Source organism: Oryza sativa, chromosome 1 (assembly GCF_034140825.1).
Source record: "Oryza sativa Japonica Group chromosome 1, ASM3414082v1".
Lineage (NCBI taxonomy): Eukaryota > Viridiplantae > Streptophyta > Magnoliopsida > Poales > Poaceae > Oryza > Oryza sativa.
This window is the reverse complement of record NC_089035.1, coordinates 32327500-32343223: the sequence shown is the minus strand read 5'-3', so window position 1 is coordinate 32343223 and position 15724 is coordinate 32327500. Positions and strand designations below refer to the sequence as shown.

Sequence of the window (15724 nt, the reverse complement as noted above, 5' to 3'; positions counted from 1 at the left end):
AGAGAGGAAATCGTGAATTTCTTCGACTTAACGCGACGAAAGGAATTAAATTACCATGACTCCAGTCCAGAGCCCACAAACGCGTTGTCGCCCGCGGCTACAGGCGAAAGAAAGATTGACGCCCGTTAGGCCCATTAGTGGCTAGCGGGCCGTTTAACCCTTCCAGAGGCCTCTCACTGCGGAGAGTATATAGCCCGTCTTGCAACCCACGATGAGGACTCGAGCACGCAGTCGCACCTCCCACCCACCCGCAGCCGCCGGCGAGTTCGAGCGGCGGCCACCGGGCGGGCGGCGGGGCGGCGGCTCGGCTCCCCTGATCTCCCTCCCCTGCGCCGCTGCGCGGTATGGACCTCCAGGATCCAGCCGCGGACGCCGTCGCGGCCGAGCCACTCACCGTCGCCGAGACCGACGACCAGCCGCCGCCGCCAGCGCCGCCTCTGGAGGCGGAGGGTGTTGTCGTCGCGGAGGAAGACCCGCTGCCGCATCCGCCCCTTGAGGTGGTGGAGGAGGATGTGGCCCCCGTCGTCGCAGAAGCCGGCGCCGCTGCCGTACCTATGGAGCCCTCCGAGGCTGGCGCGGGTGGTGTCGTGCTCACCGACGAGCTCTGCGACCGGATCGTCAAACAGGTACACCAGTTTCCGGTCCTTCCCTCTGTTGGCTATCAGATGTTCTGTTGTATGCTCCTGCAAAGACGACGGATTTTTTGAGATGTTGTGCTATCCATACGTCAAACGTTCCATCCTTGCAGGTGGAGTACTACTTCAGCGATGAGAATCTTCCTACGGATGAGTTCCTGATTAAATTCGTGAAGAAGAACAAGCAGGGGTTTGGTAAGTGGCATGCTTTTGCTTCATGTAGCGAAACCTCTATATATTGTGATGCTAAGTTTAGATGGTTTAGTCTGGTAGTTTAGAAACATATGTATTTGAGACAGGAGCCATGCCAAGTGTGTAGTATCTTTTCTCCCCATTTTGAACTGCTTGTGATGCGCCCTATTATTATTTGCCTGTATTATTTTGCCACCGAGATAATTGTACTTAGGTTTATGACAGGTTTGCTTTTCGCATAAATTGCATTCTAGAAGTCTAGAAATAGATGTGGTAATTGGTCAGTAATATGTATATGATTCAAGTTCTGAAAGCTCTTTTATATCCCTTCTCTCTCTCTTTTATTCTATCCTCCGTGAGACAAGGTGTGACTCTTCTAGCTCCTATGTTTCTGCATTATTTTGCCTTGTCGATCATACATTAGTGGAATGGAGGTGAAAATGATGAAATATGACAGGTACTTATGAGAGGCATTTACATAGGTACTCCTGGTGCAGCTTTCTTTAGTTGTGCCGAGAAGCTAGTTTAGGCCTCTGTGAATACTGGTTTACTGTTGTCTGATTCACTCCATTCTGTTTTGAAATTATAATCAGGGGGACTTTTTAATTAATAAACCATGGGGGCTGGCTATTTACTTATTTTTGTTGTTTCTCTCTTTTCATGGTTTCTGTAGTCAGTTAGATTTCCTCACATTTAGTTTGACTGTCGGGCCATGAGGATACATGAAACTTGATCCCATTACCGATGTTGTCTGGTATTCTTCCATGGTAGCTGAGTCAAGCTGTTGCAGTGGGAACTGATATGCTCCTTACTCATCTGAGCTGCCCCTTTTTATTTGAGCTTCACAATTAAAGTAGGATGGATTAGTTTTGAACTCTTTGATTGATCATTTACAGCAATAGTTTGCTGCCCTCATTCATAGATTGGGACAAGAGCTGCAATCGTTTTGCGAGACATGGACCTTTTTTTTTTCTTTTTAGCAGCCTGATGTTCTGTATGTATCATATGCGCTGGATTTTGTACATGCTTGGGAAGTAGCTTGTAAACAATGATCCATGTAGCACTACTTATTGCATGACAACTCAGTGGCATGGTGTGGAATTATACTTTTACCTTTTGTTGATTTTCAGGTATTAAATTCTTTCTGAATTTCTAGGCTGTAACTGGTATATCATAAGTGACTCGTTAGATATAGGGTACTCTTCTGTCATGAATCACTAAATATATTTACATTAGGTCGGGTGAATTAAGTGTTGCTTAGCGAGTTTATAGTGCTCAAGTCTATATGGATTGATGTTCATTAGGGTTAACTTTCATCAAATATTATGTATTATATGAAGTAAAATCTCAAAGGTTCTTCTAATTATGTGCTATCTTTGGTAATAGTTCCTATTGGAGTTATTGCCTCATTCAGAAGAATGAAGAAACTCAGTCAGGATCTCTCTATAATTGAAGCTGCACTTAGGACATCATCTAAGCTGGTAATATATTGCCCATTTATTATCTATGCTTTGGAAGTGGTGCTTTTGGTCAGTGGGAGATAGATATGGTTGCTATGTTAATAGTTATAATTTAAATGTATATCACTATATGCTGTTATTTTGTTCTTAACTTTCAGGTCGTGAGTCCAGATGGGAAAAGGGTCAGGAGGTTACATCCATTGCCAAATAATGAATTGAATGATGTTAAGGTCAATTTCCAGCCCACTCCTTGCTGAAATGCATTATTTATATGTATTGTGGAATATCTGTGTTCTAAGTTTTAACTTTAACTTGCACGCAGAAAAGGATAGTCGTGGTGGAAAATCTGCCTTCTGATTTCTCCATGGAAAGCATACATGCGAAATTTGAAACAGTTGGGAAGTATGTTGTTTGCTTGTGTTTGTGATGCTATATTGTTCTGAGGACACTTAATGATTGATGCTCATAATATATTGTTTTGGAACTGTACTTTATCTTCATATGTGCCAGAATTGCGAAGATAACCATTCATGATCAACATTCAGTGGGAGAATCTGCAACAATTAAGAACCATGACATCATGCTAAGTAACAAGGTGTGTATCAGTTATTACTCAGCGACATTTTCTTAAAAGATCTTATAGATACCCAAACTACAGCCCTTTTGATTTTACTACCTACTGATTGTAGTCATAGGTTCGTAATCGATAAAATAAGTATTGTAGCCATGGGTTATTTCTGATTGACCCGCCATACAAACTACCACTCGTTGCCAGTCACTGAATGGAAAATATATTTGATAAATTTAGTCATCTCTAGTTGCTTTTACGTCTCCTGAATAAAATTGGATATATCCTTTCCTTCACCCAGTATTCAAGTTGGTAATAGGTCAGGGTTGTGCAGGTGCATGCTCTTGTTGAATATGAAACAGCAGAGGCAGCTGAGAAAGCTGTGAGTTCCCTTATCTCACATTTAATGGCCCATTTGATTCCCAGCGTATGAATACATCTTAAAGATTGTTGTTTATGTGTGATCAAATTAGGCTATCACCTTAAACGATGGGAGCAATTGGAGGACTGGAATGAAAGTCAGGCTGGCTAAGCGAACCGTAGGATCAGGAAAGCATAACCAGTCTTCAAAAGAAAATCAGGCCATCCAGGGCCAGCCTTCAAAAGTAGAGCAGCAGATGGTATCAGAAAAGAATGGTGGTACTGATTCAGTGGAGAGTGCTTTCGACAATGAGAATGTGAACTCTAATATTTCCCATGAGGTTTGATTTATTTCATACACCTATTGTTTTTTTTCAATTATCCACTTGGCACAATTATGTTTCACTTTCTCTTACGTCCATCTTCACCCTTTGCATTCCCTTACTGAACTGCACACATGATACAAGCATGAAGTTCAAATGTATTATTCTATTTAGTTTTTTTTTTCATATTTAGATGCTATGATCAGGAGGTTGTGTCATTGTTCTGCAAGTGTCTTTGCTCATAGGTCATTTGTGCATATCTTTAGGACATGCACCAACACCAAAAAGTAAATGCTAAAGGAGGACGAAAAGGTCGATATAAATCTCAAGGAAGAGGTCAGATTCAGCAAAATACAAGTGGGCAAGGTAAACTGTTTACACTATTTTGACCCTACTAAATTTGTAGATTATTTGGGTGATACATTTTATGCCACTGAGTTTCATCCAATATCCACAATATCAGTTTGTTTTGCACTGAGTGAAATGTTTCTCAGATGAACTCCATTTGCACATACAACTTAAGTTAATTCCCATGTCTGTGCATGATGGAGGCAGGAGGCTTCATGGTCAACATGTTACTCTGCTTCTTTATGGAAAAAAACTGAACAATATTTATTATCTTAGGCAACTAATACCATTGTACACATCTCCTCACCTAGTTTTTTGCGCAATGATATCCTTGTTCATTTCCAAAGCTAAGTCTGTTTTCATCTTGATGACAGTAGGTTCACCAGACTTACATTGATGTAACTAGTTTTTTTTTCCCTACGGGTATCTTTTAACAAGAGCTGAAGAATTCAATCCTGACAGTTCTTGCTGTAAACACTTGATATTCCAAATGAACACGCAGAAGGAAATCAAGATCGATTTGTAGTTCTCTAGTTTTGTACTAATGAAAAATCAAATACCTGTGATTATTTCTCCACATATGTATTTTTTAACTCTATCTGGAATATGCATACTGATGATTTTTCATATCAGGCCATGTCTCATCCCCTGCCACTTCTGGTTCTGATCATGTGAACAAGCCTATTCCTGGACCGAGAATGCCGGATGGGACAAGGGGCTTTACAATGGGGCGTGGTAAATCTCCTACATTCCAGAAAGGGGATAATGCTGAAGAATAGTGCTTTTGTCCCAAAAAGCCTGGTAACAATCTAACCGCGTGAAAAACATAATTCTGCTGTTATGCTATAAGCTGTCTTGCTTCGTGTAAGAACGTAGGGACATGTCACTGATATAGAAAAGGCTCTTATTTTTTATGTAGTGTCTTTTCTGAATTAACTGGTGCTTTAGTAGGTCTGGTAAAAATTTAACCTCATGAAAAACATAGTACTGCTGTTATGCTATAAGCTGTCTTGCTTCGTGTAAGAACGTAGGGACATGTCACTGATATAGAAAAGGCTCTTATTTTTTATGTAGTGTCTTTTCTGAATTAACTGGTGCTTTAGTAGGTCTGGTAAAAATTTAACCTCATGAAAAACATAGTACTGCTGTTATGCTATTGTTCTCTGAGTATAAGAACATCGGCACACGACGTTTACAGAAAAGGTCGTAGTGTATTTTGTGAATTCAATTTTCGAAATTACTTCAGCTGACTAGTAAGGTTTTACCGCCAATTGTGAAGCCGTTGTTCCGTCATTATTTCTGATGTTCTAGGTTTTGGCTACCATCTTGTCCTGATTAATACGAAAACTGGATAGAATATTAGAGCAAGAAATAGATGCTTGAAGTGTATGTTTAAACTATTTAGGATGCACAAAGGGTAAACAATAAACAGATCGAGATCCGAAACGCTTTCAGTGGACTTGAGGCTTGATTTTTGGAGCATACTGTGCACCGTGTTGATATCTCCTGGTGAATGTTCCTCTGAACTCTGAAGTGAGGAGCCAGTAGTTACAGTCTAGCTTGTATATGTAAGGTTAATCGGCTGCCGAACAGGCAGAAAACTAAACAGTCAGCGCTTGTTCAGTTGATCCCTCTCCCATGGGGATTGAAGGAATTAATCTCTCAGTTCTCTTCAATCCCCTTTCTCACGGAGATTAACCGAGCAAGTCCTTATGGGGGCTGTAGTACCATATCTTCGAAGTCTTGGTCTCCAGTCTCCAGTCTCCAGTCAATTGAGCTGTGCTGTCCCGGTCCAGTGGTGCTGTGCTGTTACTTTTAATAGGTGCATTGCTGTGGGAATTTATTATAAAAACAATAAAAAAAATAACATGTAAGATAGCTAGATAACATCAGATTAAGTAAATTAATACGGTTTATGATAATTTAGATTTAAATAGTATGTAGAATGGTGATTCAAACGTAAAAAGTAAGGTGGTATAACTTTATGGAAGAAGAAAAATAGGGAGATAGTTTGGACTATAGATTAATCATCTAAAAGCTAAAAACAATTGATGTGATATGACTTAATTAGAGGAAAAAAGAGAAAGATAATTTGCACCATAGATTAATCATTTAAGCACTAAGTGAGGATGAACTATATATTTATATAGGATATTATAAAACATAATAAAAATATACATTGAAACATTATGTGAATTATGTTGGATGATAATTTAACATGTTTGTATTTGAAAAGCTCTTAAATTATAAAAACTATAAAGATATAGCATGTTTTCATGATGTTTAAATGTGATGATTGTTAGTGGATGATGAGTAACATCTTGTTAATTAGTGGATGATGATGTGGCATCTTGTTAGTGGATGATGATATGGTATCTTTGCATGTTAAGTTTAAGGTATTAGTGGGGATAACTTTATAGTAAGATAGGATGTGTTAAGGAATCATCTAGGGACATGTGCCTATCCGACAAGTGAATGGAGCTCCCGAGGGTGTGTTTAGTTTGCGAAAAGAAAATTTTTGGGTGTTGCATCGAACGTTTGATCGGATGTCAGAAGAGGTTTTTGGACACGAATGAAAAAACTATTTTCATAACTCGTCTGGAAACCACGAGACAATTTATTAAGCCTAATTAATCTGTTATTAGTACATCTAGGTTACTGTAGTACTTATAGCTAATTATGGACTAATTAGGCTTAAAAGATTCGTCTCGCGACTTGAATGCAAAATGTGTAATTAGTTTTTTATCTGTATTTAATGCTCTATGTATGTGTCAAAGATTCGATGTGATGTTTTGGGGCAAAAATTCTAGGAACTAAACATACCCTGAGTAAGAATGAACAGGTCAGATCCGCTGAAACAAGCCTCATTTTCATGACCAGACTAGTGTCGCAGCGATTTTACTGCGATCTGTCACCAACTTAATACGATGTTGGATCTCGGTTCCTATTCAGAATTGGGATTCCATGAGGGCCACTCAGGCAGGAACAAAGCACTTGTGATGCCTGCGCGCAGGCAGGAGCAGAAGCAGGACCAATCCACTCATTGGTTCCGCAGCGGCGTAGCCATGCGCTCCAACCATGTGACAACGACACGAGGCGTCGCGGGCGGCATGCATGCGTGTTCGGTTCATGGCCAGAGGAAACCAAGCCGGTCTCTCGGATACGTATCCGGCCGAAAGAGTCGGCCAAAGCCCGTGGTTTGGCTACGGCGCTGCGCCATCTCACGCACATCGTGCAGAACGGTGGGCGAATCGTGGCGGCACGGATGCCCGGGCGCCGTTCGCCTCGCCTGGTTTACGAAGCAGTGACCGGCATGCAGATGAAAGGGGCCCTGCCGGCTGCGTGCTGGCGGCGGCGATCGAACCTGAGGTTTTTTGCCCAAGCGGACCGTATCCAAACCGCCGTCACGCGGGCAAGGCCCAAGCAAGCCATGTGCTCCACCAGGCCATATTCCTCTGGTGACGGCAACCTCGCTGCGTAGGCCGGTAGGCGTAGATATGCCGATCGACTACCGTGCAACTGTCGCCGGCGAGTTGGCGAGGTAGGGCTGTACTTACGGTGAAGTAACGTACACTGGTCGGATCGTGTCCCCATATAACAGGAGATTGCAGCCTGCTCTCTGCAATCTACAGTTTCTCGTCTGCACTCCTGTTGGAAGGTACTTAAGAGCAATGCTACACGTACTATATTTTTCTTACTAAACTTTTACTAACAATAATCTCAACCGTTTGATTTAAGTAGATGGAAGTTAAAAAAATCTAGATGCACTCATAGCATGACACATCAGTGTTAGTAAGAATTTAGTAAGAAAAAGTCAGTATGTATAGCTTTTATAGGTGTAAAGTTTTAGCGTGTCAGATCAGATATACGGACACCACCTAATTACAGAATCCGTTAATAAACTGCGAAACGAATTTATTAAGTCTAATTAATCCATCATTAGCAAATGTTTACTGTAGCACCACATTATCAAATCATAGAGCAATTAGGCTCAAAAGATGTCTCGCAAATTAGTCACAATCTGTGTAATTAGTTATTTTTAGCATACATTTAATACTTCATACAGGTGTTTAAACGCTTGATGTGACTGGGTGTAAAATTTTTGTGTGGGATCTAAATAGGGCCACAATCTCTCCCTTCCTGGCTCCTAAGCTAGGTGTAATTTTACGTTGCTCTTCGAAATAGCGGGCATTTGATAGCAGAGAGGTTGAGAATGGAAAGAGCGGAGTCAAAGAGGCACCATGATACTACTCTCTCCGTTTTTATGTTTTTGGTTTGTGCTAGGTTAAATATTTTCAAATTTAACTAGATTTATATAAAAAATATAACAATATTTTTAACATCAAACAATTATTACTCTCACCATCTTCGAGTTTGACCAAATTTAAAAAATAACGTAGCAATATTTATAAATATTAAATATATACTATAAAAGTATATTTAATGGTGGATTTAATAAAATTAATTTGATATTATAAATGTTGCTACATTCTTTTACGTGATTCATAAATATAAATAAGTTTAACTTAGAATAAAATCAAAATATCTTGAAACTTAAACGGAAGGAACACAAGTGAGGAGGATGAGAGGTGAGAATATGTTGTTTGAGAAATGGTATATGTATATATGTATCACAAGTACCCCCGTCTCATAAGATATTAAATTACTATAAATCTGAACATACGAGTATCTTATATTTGTATCTATCTTTTTTTTATAGAGTAGTACGTTTGATCAAGAGTGACCATACAGTTTGACTGAAATTCCCTTAAGAGTTTTCATTTGACTAGTGTACAGACAGTCCAATAAAAATATAGTTTTATACCGCTTACACTGCCGTCCAAAAATATAGTTTTGACTAGTATACGCAGCCAGCAGAGAATACCGTCACATGCCATGCTCAGGTTGACCCAGCTGTTGTCAGTGTGTCCTATGGTGGACTGGTCGCTGGAAGTGTGGAGCATATAGACTGTTCCCTCTTTTTTACCATCGGTTTTGCTACCGTTCCACTTCCACCTCCTCCTCCTTTTTTCTTTTACAGAACAAAATCAGGCACACCGCACACGAGATACTACAAATATATCCTCAGGGGTGTCGTAGGTGCTGAGAAAAGCGGCGCCACTGGACACTGGAGTGAGTTGGAGTCTCGTGCAGAGGCTATGCACCTGTGCGGCCGGCTGTGCGATGGATATGGACCGAATCTCGTCACGACGTCTTCAAGGGCTGCACCCAAGCGTCGCTAGCTTGGCTTTGCCACACACATTAGTGTTGAACAGGCAGGCCTTCGGAGCTAGCAGGCACCTACCGCGTACCGCGTCCCCTTATCTGCTTTGGACGCTGCTACTGCACAAACTTGGTGAGAGGAACGTCTCGTCAATTCGTCATAGTGGTACCATGTTTAATTTGTGCCACACAGTAATTCATATTTTTGCTCTATTCCCGTCACTGCATCCGTTCTACTAATAGTACTCCTACTCACTACATCCGTTATACCGTTCCAATAATAAGATTGCTCATTTCAAGATTTATTGTATTAGATTATATCAAATACAATATTAAGTTGGTTTTTATTAGAACGGAGGGAGTACTAAGTAGCACTCCTACAGTTCTACTTCTTTTGTTAAAAAAAACTCAATCTAAGTATTTAATTGGATATAGGTTCATTGTACTAACTAATAAGGGTGTGTTTAGTTCACGCTAAAATTAGAAGTTCGGTTGAAATTGGAACGGTGTGACGGAAAAGTTGAAAGTTTGTATGTGTAGGAAAGTTTGTTTGTGTGTGTAGAAAAGTTTTGATGTGATAGAAAAGTTGAAAGTTTAAAGAAAAAGTCTGTAACTAAACTCGGCCTAAGTCTAATCCAATACTATATATGTTGGACTTTTTTAAGGAGCCAGTATATGCTAATTTGATTGTTCATGGTGACAGCTGGAGCACTGGGTGAAATGATTATATCGAGGGTTTGCTCGCGCGAAAAGCAATCCACAATTCGATCGGGGCAAAGCGGCAGCACTAACCCATCAATGCTCGCGAGTGGCGTCCGCCCCACATGCCGCTTAGGTGCGAGACCGGCCCGGTCACTCGGCAGTCGGCTCCCTGTAGAGATGGTACCGTGCCACGACGTCGTCCCGTCCCACCTCGCGTGCGCTATAAAGCTCGCGCGCCCTCTCCTCATCGATCATTCGCCATGATCACAGCCACGTACACAACAAACGCGGCCTCAGTCCTCACGCACAGTTAAATCTTGATCAGCGTATCAATCGCAGTATCCAGCTCCCATGGATAGCATCCACGAGGAGCAGCGGCCGCGGCGGCGGCAGCAGCAGCAGCAAGAAGGAGGAGGAGAAGAAACGGTCGTGGAGGTGCCGGAGATGGACGGCGAGCTGCTCGTCGAGCTCCTGGAAGCGTCCCTCGCTGCGGAGGAGGATGAGGAGGCTGTAGCGCAGAGGAAGCAGCAGCTGGGCTTCTTCACGGCCGACGTCGGCGACGGCTGGGACGGGCAGGAGCTGATGAACTCCATCCACCCGCACCAGGAAGAAGAAGGCTGCGAGGACTGCGGCCTCGACGACATCCTCTCCGACTTCGACGGCGGCGGGTACCCGCCGGCGTCGTCGCCACCGTACCTCTCCGAGTTCTGGATGGAGGAGATGGACCACGCCACCGCGGGCCCGTTCGCTGTCGCCGGCGAGTGCCCGGGGGAGGAGTGGTACATGGACGGCATGGCCATGGAGTGGGAGGACGGGAGGAGCTACTACTCGTTCCACTACCCGTCCTACGGCGCCGACGCCTCCTGCACGGATCAACTGTACAGTAGCCCGTTGTGGGAGTGATCAGTGAACTCCGGCTAGCTAGTAGCCCCTACGTTACGCGTTAGCGATTAGTGCATGGCCTTCGCTTAGACTCCAAGTGACTAGTACCACCACCAGGTTCCAGTTTGGTAGTTTGATCTGCGTTTTTTGCCTCAGTTTTGCAAATTTAGCGCGCTCTGAATTTGCTGGAGAGAGCATGAGTCCATGAGTTTTTTTTTGTGTTATGGTTTTTACCGGGCAATTCATGCCCTGTTTTTTAGGAGTACTTTCGCACGGTCGTCGCGAGTGTTGGTGTATATAGGTGTGTTGAGCTTTGAACAAGTGATGTTTGGCAGTTTGGGTGTTGATGTTCCTGTGCCGATGCCTCAGTCTGTTAGTTAAAGTTGGTAATCTGTCTAGCACTTCCTCTGGTCTAAAAAAGCAAGTCAGTTTTAAATACGTGCAGTCAGCACGAGTTAAATTTGATTATAAAAACATGTGAAGTATATGTTTTGGGTATAGGAAAATGATATATTCTACACCTATGTAACTTTTGAAGTCCTTTTAAAATTTATGCTAATAGTAAAAGTTGTATAATTTTGTTTTAAAAGATCCAAAACGACTCGTTATTTAAGACCGGAGGGAGTAGTTCCCATCGGAAATATGAAGATTAGGCAGAAGAACTATAATGCGGGAAAGTTTTTTTTTCTTTTCTTGATACATTTATATGTGAAGAACATCTATAGTGTAGTTTCTATTAATTTCAATCTAGAAATTGTACATCAAAAATTTCAGAGTACTATCTCCTTGGATAATGTACAGAGTCCTGAGGCTCTTCGGCCATCTGGCTTCGAAGATATTACACGGAGATTTCAGATTTCTATAAAGCGAAGCGCATCAGCTCACTAGTCACCGTTCACACTGTCACAGTTTGTTGGAACAAAAAAAGATCGCTTTGTGAAAAGCGTAGTATAATACACGTACAACGAGAAAACTTAGGGCATGCAAAACGAGAAAACCATTAGCGTATGATTAATTGAATTATAATTATTACAAACTTGAAAAATAAGTTTATTTGATATTTTAAAGCAACTTCTATAGATGAACACACATTTTAAAATTCAAGGGCCTGTTCAAATTGTAGCCAAAATAAATATTACCAAGTTTTGGTAAATGCTAAAATTTTGGCAAGATGGCAATATTGGCAGGATTTCTTATGTATTGACCAAATTTAGCATCAAACTAAGCGTAGACATTTTTTTTGGCAATTTACCAAAAATGGTATGGTTGAAAATGGTATCAAAGTGAACAGGCCCCAACTCTCTTCAAATATTTAACTAATGACTATTTTATTATAATTAAATTTTATTTGATGAAAATAATATTATTTGATTGTCATTTTATATGATTATGATGTCATTGCTACAAAATTGTAATACTTGAGAAATTTGAAGTCAGTGATCAGTTTTGAAAATTGTGCTATGTTTTCCACGTCTGAGTGAGTAGGATGGAGGAAGTGGAAAGTTTTTTTTTCACGAAACATACCGTTTATCAATCTTAAAAAACGTGCAAACGAAAATTGAGGAAAAATCAGTATCTTGAGACAAGAACACCACATGTAGCATGGTTAATCATCGCTGATCCAGATCCATATACTGCAAATTCTGAATAATGCAGATGTTGTATTGCACGCTGTGCGACTTGTCCTTGAAACTGGAGCAGTAACGGTGTTCCACGATAACGATATGCTGCGCAGGTTTTTCGCCTCCGGTGGTTTCTTTCACCGAGAAGCGGGAACCAAATCATGCACAAGAGGTCAGGTGCCGTCAGCCTGTAACAGGCTAGGACAGCCTGAAGCCATTGTCGTCGTAGTAGGTTCATTTCTTCAAATGTTCAGCAATTTAATTTCAGTTCTGTTCAACCGTCACATTACAGATATTCACGAGCGATCATCTACAGGTGAAGCACTGCTTTCAAAAATCACAGTTAATCTTATTGCAGTTCACATTTTCTTATTGACATCTCCCACAATTCCCATTGTAAACCAGAACTCCAATCAACATCCGAATCAAGAATACACAAGTCAATGTAAAAGAATAAAAAAACAAAAAGAAGAAGAAGAAGAAAACATCCACAGGTTCATGATGCAATGTTCCCTCCAAAGTTAATGCTAAGGCAGACTGCACAGGGGACAGTAGGCAAATTGATCAGCTAGCTCATGAGCTCCTTCTCTGCTCGCACAGGCGGCGGGCCGCCATGGACATGTGCGTGGTCAGCGGCCAGACCACCGGACAACTTGGTGTTCTGCTGCTGGTATACCTGCCTCAGCCTCTCGATCTCCTTCCTCAACGCCTCCTGATGAGCTGCACATGCAGGCTATTGATTAATTCTCATGAGTGGTTTCTTTTTTCAGATAATGGAAAGTAAAGAGATGCTCCTTCAGGCATGATGGGAAGCAGCAGCAACAGAAAATGCAGCATGTTGCAGAGAAGTAAAAAATTTTACTACAAATTTAACTCACCATCCTTGAAAATCTTGTCCTGTGCTAGAGCCGCGATCCGCTGCTTGAGGTGGCTGTTGCCGACGGTCAGGATCGTCCGCTGCTGATCCAGAAACGCCACCCGAGGGGACAGCACGGATACCTCGTTCTGCAAAACATATCACATTTTACACAAAACCAAAATGGCGATGTTTAATTTGGGAATAAACCAAACTGATGCCTGCTTGTCAAAGAAGATCTAGCCGTAGTGGTCAGACACTAATGGCACCCTGAATTACCCTGCATCTAGCTTGTTCGGATACGCTACTGATACACATTTGATTTGTAACTGTCTCGACCGATCCCTCCATGTGCACCCACGATCAGAGCGCTCTATATGACCCAACGTACTGTGCACACAAACGGAGCATGTTACATGGAGTACACTACACAACAGTTGTTAAATGCTAGTACTACTACTTGCACAAACAGTAGTACTACCACACATTTCTTAATAGGGCACTAATTTAATCAGATGTCGCGCAAGCAAGCTAAGCTAGCTAGGAAAGGGACCACGCACAACACACCACTGCCCACTGGCCAATCCATCCATGCAGAAGCAGAACCATGTGCGTCTGGATCATGGCATGACATGCCATTGCCACTACGTCTACGTGGGCTGGTTGGTGCCGTACGGGGGGTGAGGTGAAGTAAGACATCCGCAGGCGTGCATATGCACGAGGGTGGGGGCTCACGCTCTCGCTCATCTCCTCGCCACATTGTGTGCTATTGCCAGCCAACCAGTGTGGCTGTGTCCATCGGTCGGTCTCAAACTGGCGCCACTTCTGTCCGTGAAACTCATCGACGGGTCGCTTACTACATCGCACAGAATGCAGATTGCACAGCCACGAACGGTTGATCTGACGTGAGTTTGTAGAGTTGAGGTAGGGTGTTCGGTTTCCTAGCTAGGATTCAGAATTGTGCCGCGTTTCGAAACGAGCGTCAACTCGGCTTGCTAGAGCTCGAAGAGCGGATTGGTATAGGGTGTGATAACTAGTTTTGAGTTTGGTGTTGTCGTCGTTGATATGTTCGTATTGCACGTATATGTATGTATACCTGCAGGGTTGTGACGCTGCGCTCGAGCTCGGAGATGTACTGAAGCTTCCTCACTCGCGACCTCTGGGCCGACTGCCGATTAGCCAGTATCCTGAAGACATTTCCAAAGAAGAGAACACGGTAATTAATCGAGGAATTTATAGTGTCGTAAAGTGATTTGTAATTGATCACTAGATGCATGCATGGACGCAGTGCCCAACCGGGCGCGTTCGCTCGCTTACCTCTTGACCCTCTTGGGGTCCCGGATCAGCTCCGTCGGCGAGGTGGCCGCCGCCTGCTCCTGCGTCGGCTCCCCGGCGGCGTGCTGCCCGTCGTCGCTCTGCGCCGCGGCGTGCTTGTCGCCGCCGCCGTCGCTGTCGCTGCCGCCGTTGTCGGACCCCGGGGCCGACGACCCGCCCTCGTCGGGGAACATAGACATGAGCTGGTCGTCGTCGAGCCTGTCGAACTCGCCGCCCGCCCCGCACCCCGCCGGCGCCACCTCGACGAACGCCACGGAGTCGCTCAGCGACCGGCGGTGCGCGCCCCGCCGCGACGCCGCGAACTCGGCGAACTCATCCGCCCACGCCGCGTCGCCGGCGCCCCCGGCCGAGGCCCAGTGCTGGTGGTGCCCCGGCGCCGCCACCGGGATCTTGGGCGGGAGCTGCGCCATGTACGTGTCCTTAGCCTATAGTAGCGATCGATCTCGCGAGCTTGGGCTAACCACCTAGCTCTGGCGCGCGCGTTGGACGGCGCCGCAACATGGATCTGCCGGTTTTTGTTTTATACTAGCATGCTAGTACTACTACAGTATGCTAGCTGCAAAGCGCTATAGCCACCACGCCACCTTGTTACTACGACGGAGGGAATTGGAGGGTCACATGGGACGAGACTTTTGGAACATGACGACAGCCTGAGCCAGCTAGCAGCAGCTCTCGTTAATTAGGCTTCTTCGAACGCGACTCGATCGATCGATGTCGATCCATCCCCGTCCATGGATGGATGCATCCATCGGTTTGCATGCGGCGCCCGCGCGGGAACAAAGTTGGTGGAGGGGGATCAACGGTTTTTAAGGCAGTTAAGTAGGTGGGCAGGAATCCCCCCATCCACGTGCCGCTGTCGATCCATCCATCCAACCGGCCGGCCGCGGATCTCTCCTCCTCTCGTCGTCGTCATCATCATCATCGACCGATCGGCTATCATCAACAAGTTGCAGCTCGATCGAGCGATCGCGTACAGTGACAGGCTTCAATTAGCCCTCGTTGTCACCCCGGGATGGACCGGTAGTATGGCCGGTTGCGTGCGCGTCGATCGATCGTCATTCGGCGCGCGACAGACTGCGATGGCCGGTGCCCTCGAAAGCAAGCAGTCGAGCGCGGTGCCGGTCACCTCGGTTCGTTCGGTTATACCGATCGCGCGCCTGAGACGAGCACGAAATTTTGTGGGAGATCGATGGTTGGAGGCGCGCGGCATGCCGTCAT

At 44.0% G+C, this 15724-nt stretch overlaps 3 protein-coding genes across 4 annotated transcripts; 2 read left to right on the top strand and 1 right to left on the bottom strand.

Annotated features, from left to right (window-relative positions):
• Window positions 1-221: 221 nt before the first annotated feature.
• Window positions 222-4955, top strand: LOC4325141 (la-related protein 6A). The gene is made up of 10 exons (XM_015765392.3): window positions 222-626; window positions 749-830; window positions 2214-2308; window positions 2446-2517; window positions 2610-2689; window positions 2798-2882; window positions 3190-3237; window positions 3329-3556; window positions 3805-3904; window positions 4520-4955. Exons 1-10 carry the CDS (start codon window positions 345-347, stop codon window positions 4663-4665), a joined length of 1218 nt encoding a protein of 405 aa, XP_015620878.1. The 5' UTR covers window positions 222-344; the 3' UTR covers window positions 4666-4955.
• Window positions 4956-10064: 5109 nt separating this feature from the next.
• Window positions 10065-11026, top strand: LOC4325140 (uncharacterized). Its single transcript, NM_001428195.1, has one exon. The coding sequence runs from the start codon at window positions 10163-10165 to the stop codon at window positions 10712-10714; it is 552 nt and encodes a 183-aa protein (NP_001415124.1). The 5' UTR covers window positions 10065-10162; the 3' UTR covers window positions 10715-11026.
• Window positions 11027-12626: 1600 nt separating this feature from the next.
• Window positions 12627-15179, bottom strand: LOC4325139 (basic leucine zipper 6-like). Of its 2 annotated transcripts, none has more exons than NM_001428194.1 (4): window positions 14489-14999; window positions 14268-14358; window positions 13194-13320; window positions 12627-13035 (listed from the first exon to the last, which is right to left on the bottom strand). In NM_001428194.1, the coding sequence occupies exons 1-4, from the start codon at window positions 14914-14916 to the stop codon at window positions 12884-12886; spliced, it is 798 nt and encodes a 265-aa protein (NP_001415123.1). In that variant the 5' UTR covers window positions 14917-14999; the 3' UTR covers window positions 12627-12883. The 2 variants fall into 2 exon arrangements, with proteins under 2 accessions (NP_001415123.1, XP_025876860.1); XM_026021075.2 differs by having other exon boundaries at window positions 12665-13048; window positions 14489-15179.
• Window positions 15180-15724: the final 545 nt, after the last annotated feature.

Coding starts and splice junctions, on each gene's coding strand:
- LOC4325140 (NM_001428195.1), top strand. CDS start 10,163: ATGGATAGCATCCACGAGGAGCAGCGGCCGCGGCGGCGGCAGCAGCAG.
- LOC4325139 (NM_001428194.1), bottom strand. CDS start 14,916: ATGGCGCAGCTCCCGCCCAAGATCCCGGTGGCGGCGCCGGGGCACCAC. Junction 14,359..14,488: donor GACCCCAAGAGGGTCAAGAG/GTAAGCGAGCGA, acceptor AAATGTCTTCAG/GATACTGGCTAATCGGCAGT. Junction 13,321..14,267: donor GCAGCGTCACAACCCTGCAG/GTATACATACAT, acceptor TATGTTTTGCAG/AACGAGGTATCCGTGCTGTC.
- LOC4325141 (XM_015765392.3), top strand. CDS start 345: ATGGACCTCCAGGATCCAGCCGCGGACGCCGTCGCGGCCGAGCCACTC. Junction 3,557..3,804: donor ACTCTAATATTTCCCATGAG/GTTTGATTTATT, acceptor GCATATCTTTAG/GACATGCACCAACACCAAAA. Junction 3,905..4,519: donor GCAAAATACAAGTGGGCAAG/GTAAACTGTTTA, acceptor TTTTCATATCAG/GCCATGTCTCATCCCCTGCC.